We start from the raw sequence: 12068 nt of genomic DNA, 5'->3' as shown, positions 1-12068 counted from the left end.
CTTTAATTGTGATGGATTGTAAATACAAGAAACAATTTTTAAAACTACAATCTTTTTGACATCAATTACTTTATAGTTTACATGTCTGATTCTTATTTAACTGAGTGAAAAGAAAAGTAATCTCTTCTGTCGAGTGTGTGATAACTCACCAGACAGCCAAACAACATCTTCTATTTCTTTTTTTCTCCTCCAATCTATTTAACTTCACAGAGGCTTCTCCATGTGTTGCCGTGCTACAAACTAATAATGATGAACAATAAAACAATTTCCCGACACTTTATCGCAGCAAATCGGTGAAGAATTCTATTACAAAAAGCGGGACAAGGCTGTGTACAGTGCACCTTAAGAAAACCCTGCGTTGGACGTGATTGGCAAAGACATTATTCTATCCTTGGTACCCTGCCGTTCCGGGATTACAGTGACGTCACGCTGATACCCTTGCATGGATGAATGCTAAAGAACTATAGAGCCACAAATAATAGCACAAGCAGAGTCCATATCTTGCAAGTCTTACGTTATCCTTTAAGCCTCCTTCAGCTAACACAACAACATTTTTTTTTTTTGCACTTAATGACGCTTAATTTCATTTCTTATCGGGTCCTTGGGGGGGATTATTCATTCATATAAAACAATCTGCAGCTGGTGCCAGCCTAAAGTCTCCCTCCTATGAGTGAAGTCATCTATTATTGAGCGAAAGGCCGTGCGTGGAAATGTGTGTAAGACGGTGGATTTGAAGTAGAATTGGTTGCAATCGATCAAGGGTGAAGAATATTGCTGATGGTAACAAAAGAAGCAGCTATGTCTTTCTCGCAATTTGGATACCCTTACAATGCAACTTCACAGGTAAGACACTGCTTTTTATTTCTCTTAAGTTCTGTGTACACACACACACGCACACACATAGACTTGACTTTTTCTTTTTTTTTTATGCATATTTTCTTTTATTTCGGTAAAGTCCGAACACTTTTCTCTGTAGGAAACCTCCATGTGTGACTGCTCTGACAGTATTGACAGCTATTTTTTCGCGTGCTGCTTTTGTTGTTGAACCAAATATCGATATACACGCAGCCGTGTCCAATTACACTGAATTATGAATGAACTCACGTGTTTTTCTGATGACAATAGAGATGAATGTCACCTATTGCTCGCTACGAGGTGTAATTGGGCTGCAGCGCATGCTGCACACATTCGCAAAACTTTGTGTTGAAATCTCTGGGACGTGTTGGAGACAAATGTCATCACGTTGACAGCTTTTAAAACGAGATTGAAGTGCTTTATTTACGTTTTAAGGCACTATTGTTGCGCCTAATGACAAGTTCGAGGAAGTTCAAGTCGATCAGGGGACAAAAGTTACTCTCATGGAAAAGTTATCCCCCAACTTTTATCTCGATTATATTTGTGATCCTTCAGTAGATTATATACACACTTTAATATTTTACATTTGAAATACTGCATGACATTGACATTAATTTCTATTTTTCTTATGATGTGTTCAAATGAAAAATTTCAAACCGTTATAAACTGGAGCAGGACACTTTTACGCACGGATTGCGCACATCTACCCACTGAAGAAACACACTTCCAATAACATTTACTGTAGTGTTAATTCTATTTTTATTAAGACACGATTAAAGGACATCACTTATTAAACTTATTCATAAATGTAAGCTTCTTTCTCTCATTCCTATAATTCTCTGAAAGAGTGACTTACCTTGATTTTAGGCAGGTCACAAGTTAAGCTAATGACACCTGCTTTGTGGTAAATGAAAACAAACGAAACCAGCTCACATTTTAAGACTCAACACCAGACTGAGCAACTTCACTCAGGTATATTTTTGTAGTGCATCACCCACAGAGTTATCACACATCCAGATAAGAGCTGAAACAGCCAAATGACCATTTCTATCCACGATTCTCTTCATGCAGTTTTTCGTGTCGGCAAACCCCAGTACGACTTGCTGCGATTCGATTTCCAGGTCGGTCTCTGACGGGACAGGCGGCTCCCAGACCGCCGCTGCCGCCGCCGCTGCCTCCTTCTGCTGCCCGTCCTACGAGAACCGGCTCCTGGCGAGCAGCCGGACGGAGCTGAACGCAGCGCTGGGGATGTACAGCTCTCCCTACGCCGCAGCGGCCGCTGCCAGCCAGAACTACGCCAACTACTTCCCCTACAGCACGGACCCATCCGCTATCTACTCCTCTCTGGTGGGCTCACTTCAGCCTCATCTTGATGCGCTAAAGGGGGGGGAGGGGGGCTCATGCTGATCGATCAGCCGGGGTTTTGTTCATCAATTTATCTCACACTGCAAACATATCCGTCCCGACAAGCCGTTTAATCCAGCATCCGGTCTTATCTGCTTCCCCATGAAAGCAAGTCAAAAATCCTGTCACTTGCAGCAGGTGAGAGGAAACAGTGAAGAAGTAATGCAGGGGGACCTCGAAATGTAATTCTTCTTATTATTATAAAGTAATCCTCCTCATTCTGCCTTGTTTCAGAAATACTGGCACTTGTGTGTGGCTGAATTAGCATTTGGAGAATATAAAAAAAAGTTAAATCATATTTCTCCACTGTCACAATTGTTTACCTTGAGTAAGATGTAAGTGGATAAAGGACTAAATGACTTGTTAAATGGGATATTTTGCAGTGCAGCTGAAACTTTTCTTCCTGTATTATCTCTTATTATAAACACCAGAAGTCAGCTAAAATGTAATGTCTTTGGAAATATTATTCATTGTACATGAAAACAGTTAAAAAGTAAAAACAAACCAAAAGAAATATATCGTACAATCCTAAAAAAAATAGGATTCTGAGATTATGTATAACATGTGCTTTAAACTTGTTAAAATACATTTTAAAAAGACATAAAATGATATAAATATGAATTATTTTTTAGCTAAAATGACCGTTGCTTAGAGTGATTTACTGTACTGTATGAGATTGTTTTCCAAATATCAAAATGCTAAAAAATAATGAATGTTTCACACTTATAACAACCTTTTGTGTCTTTTACAGAACCCACAGTATGACATTAAGGACAGCACAGGCACTTTACACTCTGGCATCACTCAAACGGCTGCATACTATCCTTATGACCACTCACTTGGACAGTATCAATATGACAGGTACGTTTTCCTTCATTTTTGTCTTCTTTATGTAATACGAGAGTTAGTAGAGCTGCCAAAATGTATTCTACCACTGATCATTAAAAGCAGCCATTCATAGGAGCAATGTGCCGCATTCAGATCAAAGGTCAGAGTGTAACTCCAGTATATATTTCAAACAGCAGAGAGTGAGTATATAGGATGTCCGAGAGAGTAGAGTGTAATGTTATTCACTAACTGCTCTAATGGCGACTGTCTGTCTGTGTGTGTGGGTGTGTGTGTGTGTGTGAATGTTCCCTCTCCAGATACGGGACGGTAGACTTTAATGGCACAGCCAGAAGAAAGAACGCGACCCGTGAAACCACCAGCACCCTGAAAACATGGTTGTACGAGCACCGCAAGAACCCCTACCCCACCAAGGGAGAGAAGATCATGCTGGCCATCATCACCAAAATGACCCTCACCCAAGTGTCCACCTGGTTCGCCAATGCCAGGAGGAGGCTAAAGAAGGAGAACAAGATGACCTGGTCGCCAAAGAACAAGGCCAGCGATGACAGGAAGGACGACCTCAACAAGAGCGACCAAGACTGTCTCACCAAAGGTAATCATTTGTCTGCTTTTTGTTGAACCAGAAATATTGTTTCTTGCATTAAATTTAGGGCGATAGAGTTGCCATTCATATGGAACAAAAAGGTAAAACATTTTCTCAACGATGATACCTAAATATCCCCTTTCACCCGTGCAGATTCTAGTGATTGCAAGGAGGAGAAGGATCTGCACCTCAGTGATCTGGAGGACATGGACGAGGACGACTGTGACAAGCTGGACAGTGACTGTGAAAAGGTGGCTGCAGATGAGCAGGACCTCCAGAGGGCCATGGCGGTGTCCGGAGCCCCTCAAAAGAGAGACTGCAGCTCGGAGCTGCACCTGAGTTTAACTAACAGCTTCCACGCGTTCCCCTGCGCCATCAAAAGCGTCACCACCCTCCCTCCTCTCCCATCCGACTTCCTGGATCCCGTGGTGTCCAAGGCGACCTCTTCGGCCGGCCTCACGGGAACCGTGTCCCTGTCACACTTTGAAACGTCGGATAAGCCTCGGATTTGGTCTCTGGCTCGTACAGCTGCTTCGGGGGTCATACTGAGCCCTCAGCAGCATGGCTCGGAGCTGAGGACAGGCACCTCGAGCGGGGATTGCCAGCTCCAGAGCAGCAGGCTTACTACTGGACAGTGTGGGGGCATGAGAGGCCTCCACGAAGCTGGTACTGAGAGCCCCTTCTCTGAGGGCTCATCCTTGCACTCTAAAGTCTATGGCACTGGCAGCTACAGTCACAAGGACCTGCAACTGCACTGTTCATCCTATGCTGCAATCCAGGACACGTGTCAGTACTCCACCATTGAAGGTATGTCCTCTTATACCTGCAGTGTTTAACATATTACAAAGGATGAAAATAGCCTTAAATCTCAGACATATATGTTACATCAAGGCACACCAGCTTTGCCAAATATGATTTAGATGTCTACGTGTGCAGGATGTATAAAAGCCCATTTCTTTTAAAGGTTATGACAAGACACTTTCTGCTAACTTGCATCCGAGGTGGCTTTTTCCTCAGATCTGCTTTTTTTTATTTGGGTGTGCAGGGTTCTCTGGTGGCAAAGCAGAGACACAGCCATCTGACCTCAGTGAAGCCTGTGGGACGGCGCAGGATGACAAGGTCACCGCGTTCAGGCCGGTGATGAAGAGGTGAAGCAGGTGAGAGTCTGCAGTGAACTGGAAGAAACCAGTGGAGTCACGACGCACACATACACACACTCACAGAACAACATCATGAAACACTTACACTGGATACACATGTTGACAGTCACTTTTTGTTAAATATACGTTGCTGAATTTAATTTTTTATGGGATCTAAATATAATGAAAAGTCACAAGCTTCTATTATGCATCTTGTCAAATGTAATTTGTAATAACCATATAAAAAAATGAGACAAAATATTAACATTTTTCTTTCAACCTTAATGACCTTTTTTGAGATTTAACACCCTGAGACCGTTTTTCACTTCTCATTCTGGAAAACTTTATTTTAATTCCTGCTGTCTTTTTCTCCCTCTCTCCCTCTAGATTGCTGGAAAACTGCACCACAATAAATAATGGGACATTTATTATGCACTAAAGGACTCACTGGCCGAGTAGCGGCCTCAATATGACACATGGGAGCTACCTGGCGCTGCAGCAGTGAGAGCTGTCAAACTGTGGACGTGGCTAATCATTTTGCACAACTTTGTTTTTATGGTGGTAAAGACTTTATGCAAAAAATTCTAGATGCAAAGGAAGGAGGAAGGGCGGCCGAATTTGTGTGTGGCAATCGTGTAGTGTAGCGAACCTATTTATTTCTTTCTGTGTATTTATTATTTTGTTATTCTGTTGTTTGTTGATTATTTAACGTATCCATTGGTTGACTTCGTATCTCCTTTAAGTATGTTGTTACATGTTTTGCTGTGGCTTCGTGTCATTTTTTTTGCCTGATGTAAAAGAGAAAAAAGCCTGTCGGACATTTTAAAGTTGATCATAAAAGGATTGGATCCCACTCCACCACCCAACCCAACCCCACCTCCTCCTCCATCCATGTTTTACGCGTGGACCCCGGAGAGTTTTGTCATTGTGTTTAAAAAAAAATGTGAGCTTCTTCTGTGTTTTGCCATTCATGACAGTTTTTTCTAAGAATACAATTTTTTTCCAAGAGCTTTCGCCTCTCTCTTGTGTGTCGTGCTTATTTACGGAGCCGATCGGCCCAATTAAAACATTTGCCGGTTGTGCGTCTGATCAAAGTTGATCGTCTTGACTCGACGCACGGAGCCGCGGCGCTGATGGAAGGTCATAATTCAGAGGGGGGACGTGAGTGAAATCCACAAGTCGCGGAAGAAAGGGGGACATCATCTCCCCATTGTCAGCATCTAATCAGGAGTGGCATCAAACACTTTGTTACTGTTCAGGCCGAGCAACGAGGCAGGGACATGGGGGGATGAATGCTGCTTTTGTCCCCTGTGTAGCGAGCCGCTGCACTAACTTAACATTGTGTTAATTAAAAGGTCATTTGTTGGATCAAACCCGGCAGAGAAAATTCACATGGTCCATCAAAGTCCCTTTGATTTGGCTTGTTTTTGCCTATAGTCCATCTCGTTATGGGACAGCTCTTGTGCCTCCCCCTGCAGACAGCTGTAATAAGATGATCACTGTAGTCTCTGATTCCTGCTGACGCTCCGAACAAACTTTTTTGATCCTCACATTTCAAACTTTTAAAAAATCAAACGACAAAAAAAAGCTGCTGTGTAAACTAATTGCGCCGGAGATATTGACTCTGACGCGCCGTCCTGCGATCTACACATTCATCCTGACAACTGTGTGAAAGTTATCTCACTCTAAACGATGTAAAACACCGATAACTTTTTGAACAACTTGTCAAACTAAAACAAAGAAGGGGTAAGCTGGCTTTTACATGTAATATAGTTAATTTAAATTGTTTGAAAAATATATTATTAAATCAGTATTTCCTTGTCTGACTTAATCTCCTGAAACCAGATTTATTTTTAAATCAACAGGCAAAGATTTGGATTTCGTGACCACTGAAACAATACCTGCAAATAGTCCACATACTCGCAAAGCGTCATTTGAGGTCGTACTTGCGGGATTATGCTTGTAATAAAAGTCTTCCCCCCGCATTAGGGCAATTCGGGCTCAGTTCAGAGGCGCTCTGGTCATCCTATGCGTCCTTGGCCAATGGCGGGGCTGTGCGTAATGCACGGAGCCTGGTTTGGTAAATCCAGGGGAAACATGATGAGGATGAGGAAGGTCAGGAATAATAACTTAGTCCTATTTGGATTTTTCCTCCAGTTCAATTTTTCCCTTGTGTGTTAATCTGAGACCTAATAAATGATCCGCGTGAGGCTGGAAGCAAAAAAAAAAAAAAAAAGTGTTTTGGGTATTTTGAGAATATTCAAAAGTCTGAATCACTGGTGAACCTTCTCCTACAGAGGACCAAGTAACGCATGGCGTCCTCAACAGTTGTGATATATGACGTGATTTATTTTCAACTGAAGGTCATCTGTAGGAGATTTAATCCAAAGAGCTGATTTTCTTTACTAAAAATAATATAATTAATATAGTTTTTCAGCTGAATGTGTGGAAGGAAAAGGTACCTGATGTGAGATGAAGTTCCCAAGTGCAGATCAGTCAGTGGGGCCGATACTGTAACAGTCATCCTGTTAATGACAAGCTGCTAACAGGGAGCCTCTCTCCTCCACCACATCCTCCTCCTCAACAGCAATCAGTCATGACGCCCGCTGCGTTGCTCTTTACATTAAAATGTAGGCAAGGTGTGCATCAAATATTTACAGCCAAATTTAATTAAATCGGAGGCTGTAAAAGGGAAGCTGCCTTATGCTATTGAAGGTAATGATGCATGCGCAATGGGATTACCACCATGGAGATGTACCTGGGGGAAAGCATAGATAATGGCTGTGATGGGCTCATATACTGTAGCTGCGTGTATCCCCAAGCAGCTAACAGGTCAATTAGTCTGTCCTATACACAGTGCGTTAAATGTGGCTGAAGCAGCTGCAGTCAGGAGGCACATCTGTAAACTGAGGCTCATCTGGATGTCATGGATCAGAAACTGCATTAATAAAATATAGGGAGAAAAACATCATTTGAATACATGAAATACAATAACCTTAATGGAAAAAAATAGATGTTTAGCATAATTTTGGTGTTACTGGTGGTGGTGGACACAAGGGGAGGGGGTCGAACACAAGACATTTTTGTTTGTCTGACATCTCTAATCTGAGGCGAGACATGAAATCTGTGGCAAACTACAATGTTACAGGATAATAAGTTGCTTAGGTAGCCTATATATGCACAACTAAATCTCCCTAATACACGTCTTCCCTCTTGGTAAATTACATTTTTCATTAGGGAGGGGGGAGACGACGACGGGTGCCTATGAGAGCATGTTTGCATAATCCAAAACAGATTTCAGATAATCTGTGAATGAGGCACAAATATGCAAAAAGAAGAAAAACAAGCGATGGTAAACATGAATTCTTAAATAGGTTTGACATGATTAATCTGTGACCGTCCCCTTGTTTGAAATCAGTGGGTGACTTAATACTCATATCTCTGTTATTATCAAACACTTCCATAAGTGTACAGTCAGCCGACCCCCACCACCACCTCCACCCCTCTCCACTGTCATGGATCATTGATCTTTTCTGCTGCTTGCATCCTCTGCTCTTTTCAAGTCAATAGGCCAGCTGACTGTCAGGAATGGCAGGTGTTCTCTTCGAGTCAATGTTTGGGACATGTAATGCTTTTTTTTTATTAAGGAACAGAATTATAATTCAGAACATGATCATTTAAAGATGGGTGCTACCTCATATCAACCTGCATCCTCACTTTCAAACAAAAGGTAAATACAGTGCAACACTTCACAGCACACACTCACATCAAGTGAATCATTTGACTCAAAAAAACACAAGATCCTTGACAGCTGCATACTTATTTTCTCTTTACTTTTTTGATGTTGTAGGTCACCTTCAAACTGGATTTTTCTGCCATGCACTACAGATGTTTTAGAATGGGAATAATTATATTGCTGATCAGTTTTTTCTTCATGGTGGCTCGCTACTTTTTAAGCCTATCACACAAGCAGAAGTGGTAATCAGTGGTCCGAAATTTAACACAAACCTTTTTTAATCAATATAAATGACCCTGATGTGCAGGGTGTCATACATCGTCTTCAGGTGTTTTCAAAAGAGTTGTTGTAAGTGATATTTTAAAAAATTAAGCATGCAGTTACTTGGAATATCAGATTGAAATGCTCGCTTTATAATCAAGGAAGCTATTTGTAGCTCAACTCTTTCTGCTTGCACACATTTATGTGCAAATTTTATAAATTCTGAGTTCAGTGGTGGACTCAGGATGGTTGAGAGGCAGGGGAGAAAAAAAAAATAAAAAGGGCACCACAAATATGCAGGGGGCTGGTGCCAGCGTGCAGAAAGTTGTTATATATTTGAAGTTAAGAGAGGGCACTTCACCATCTTTTGTCCACTGAAAGGGCAATTTACAATGAGGACAATGAGTGCAGTGACCAGTTATTTAGAAATCCACATGTTAAATTACAATTTGATTTCTGCTACTGCACATCTAAGAGAGGTATCTAAATCAAAATGCAACATATACACTTTAAAAATAATGGTGTGATAAAGAAAGCTAATATGAGGGCATGGGAGCAAAGCATTATTGTCATTTCTCTTAACCAAAGAGGTCTCCAAAGGTCTCAAAGGGGCTAAAACTAGTTTAACAATGCACGTTATTGTGGTATGTTGCACAATATAATACTACAGGTCAATGAGAGGTTAACTTCTGACAGAGCACTGTCAGGAACATCCATCACATATGCACTTTACATTCAGACTCCCACTTAATGAGCATGTGCCTGTGACGTAAAAGGATATGAATTAATCTGACACGATAGCAGTGGCCCCTCTGTATAAATAGGAACCATAACAACAACAACAACAACAACAACAACATCTCAAACAATAATTTGCCCTCTAGTCTGACAAAAGAGCCAGCATGGAGGTGCCATTTGATGTGTCCCACGCTGGGCAGCTAAGGCTCATAAAACAAAGTCTTTGTACCAGTGGCTCAGAGTTCAGATGAGGGGGACAATATACACACTTCATTACATTTTGTCAAAAGGCGCAATGAAATGTGTGTGGGACATTGTTTCTGTGCATGTCTCCCTCCATGGAATTTCTGATTGCCGATGTTGCTACAAGGTCTCCGCTAATGAGTTTTGTCAAAGACAATTATGGACTTGGTGGAATGGCCAGGGAGGGGATGAAAAGCTGGCTTTGTGCAGTTTGGATAGATGTTGCATTGCGACCCCGGCTTCTTTCTGTAGCCCGTGTTTGACCTGTGCAGTTCGTGTCCGAAAGAATCCGGGCCTCCGTTCCATCACTGGCTCTGCGCTCGAGGGAGAGCGATCTGCTCCAGCACCTTTGCCCTCTTCACATTAGTTCCCAACCGGATCCCAATGTGCCAGGCTGGAGCATGGCACAAAGTGATGCTAGTGCTGCCATTTCCCAGGGCCTTGTTTGTTTGTGTAGACTTCTTGGAGACTTCTCTGGCCTGTAGTATGAGAATAAAGACTTGTAACCCATTGTCGAAGTTTCTTTTTGGCTAGCCCCCTAGCTTAAGTGATGCTGAAGTCACAGTCACCCAGTTACAAAGCTTTAAATGTATGCTTTGATGGCTGCTACCGCTTGCCGGGTTTTAATTGCTAAATGCTAAACCAAAGGGCAAAGCCAATCTCACTCCATCTGTAACAACCGGAAGGAGTGCAAATGGTAATCAGAGGATAACATTAGTAAAGATTACCATGTTTACTTTGACCACATACAGAAATAAGAAGGTCAAGAAGCCCTGATCACGTGATAAAAGGCTAACCAACAAAGAAACACAATTAAATAAACGAGAGGAGCCTTCATGTGCGGCCTGAATCCATGCATTGTACACATTGAGCGCTTAACCGTGTGCACTCCTGTTCCTGTTATCTTGTTTGTTCTTTTATGTTTGTCTGCTGAACTGGCAGCGTTCTGTCGCTAACCTAAGGTTGGCGTCATCAACATCAGAATAATCTTCTGTGTCATTTTAATGCCCTTTTAATAATCCCCCCGCATCTCATTTTTAATCTCCCTCTCTCCTTCTGTTTTTCTTTCCCTTTTCTGTTGGGCATCTGTTGGCCTTTAATGCCTGCTGTTGAGTCTCCATTTGACTTTTGAACTGGGTGTATCATGTCATAGCCTGACCACAAAATAGGTGTAAATCCCAAATTCTACAGTTTCTACAAGCCATGGAGCGTTTGCTTAAGTTAAAACACATTTAAGTTACATAACGCATGTCATATGCAATCCTGTGAATCACATGAAAGAAGAGGCGGGGCTCATGTGACTGACAGGGGCAGTGTATTGAACATTGACTGGATAAAATATGGACGAAGCTTTCCAGGTCTGAAAAGTGAAGCCGATGCTGAAGTTCCTTAAACTTACATTCTTTCCAATGGCCAGCAGAAGGCGACTCCACCAGCTTAAAAAAGAAGTTAGATTGTATGTAAGCTTATGAGAAAAATGAACTTACTTCTCACTTGAATTATGATCTCAGGGAACAGTTTCCTAATGAGTTTATGGACTCAATCACTTGTTTAAAGTCTTCTTCAATACTGCATGATGTTCATTAACCCAATTAAGGGCCCATTTATGGTGAAATAGAAGATATAGGAGGGTATGCTTTAGGGTCGGGCTACCTTGTGATTGACAAGTTGCTACCACGGTGTGTCCAAAGGTTCTCAGTCAGATCCCATCAGGATATCCTCCCCAGCAATGGTAGTTTTTGGCTCCAAAAAAAGATGGCAATGGCTGTACACCTCTTCTATTGCTAAAGTTTGTTTTTATGAAAAAAAAAAGTGATTTGACGGTTTCATCATAATGACACCTAAATGCTACGTTTATCGTTACGTTCAAAATTTAACACCATGTCAAAAGAAGTCGGTATCACCTCTTTTACCTTCTTTTAGGTCATTATTTGGTCTTGCTGCTCCCAAACCTACAGTACTTCATGGTTGAGTCTGAGTTGCGCTTATCAGCATCTCTAGCCTTATAATCACACTTTACATAGGCTTATAAAATAGCTATGCATAACCGGTACAGACCCAGAAGTTTGTAACTTGCTGGTGAACACAATAGAGCTATTAGCAGCTAAAGGCCCAGATATTTTCTCATATGTTGGTGGAGACCAAAACAAAGCTAAAAGTCGAGAGAATATTGGACCTGTTAATTTCATCTAATGCTGCTTTATGCTCAGAGATGTTGGGGAGAGCTTGTTGTGGTGTTTTCAGTGCAGCTTTAACATAT

General features: G+C 41.7%; 1 protein-coding gene across 1 annotated transcript; it reads left to right on the top strand.

Annotated features, from left to right (window-relative positions):
- Positions 1-777: 777 nt before the first annotated feature.
- Positions 778-4843, top strand: irx6a (iroquois homeobox 6a). Its single transcript, XM_073465274.1, has 6 exons — positions 778-843; positions 1927-2202; positions 3011-3120; positions 3405-3668; positions 3843-4498; positions 4737-4843. Exons 1-6 carry the CDS (start codon positions 778-780, stop codon positions 4841-4843), a joined length of 1479 nt encoding a protein of 492 aa, XP_073321375.1.
- Positions 4844-12068: the final 7225 nt, after the last annotated feature.

This window comes from Pagrus major, chromosome 4 (genome assembly GCF_040436345.1).
Source record: "Pagrus major chromosome 4, Pma_NU_1.0".
NCBI lineage: Eukaryota > Metazoa > Chordata > Actinopteri > Spariformes > Sparidae > Pagrus > Pagrus major.
The sequence above is the reverse complement of the archived record's forward strand: the minus strand, read 5'-3'. Positions and strand labels throughout refer to the sequence as shown.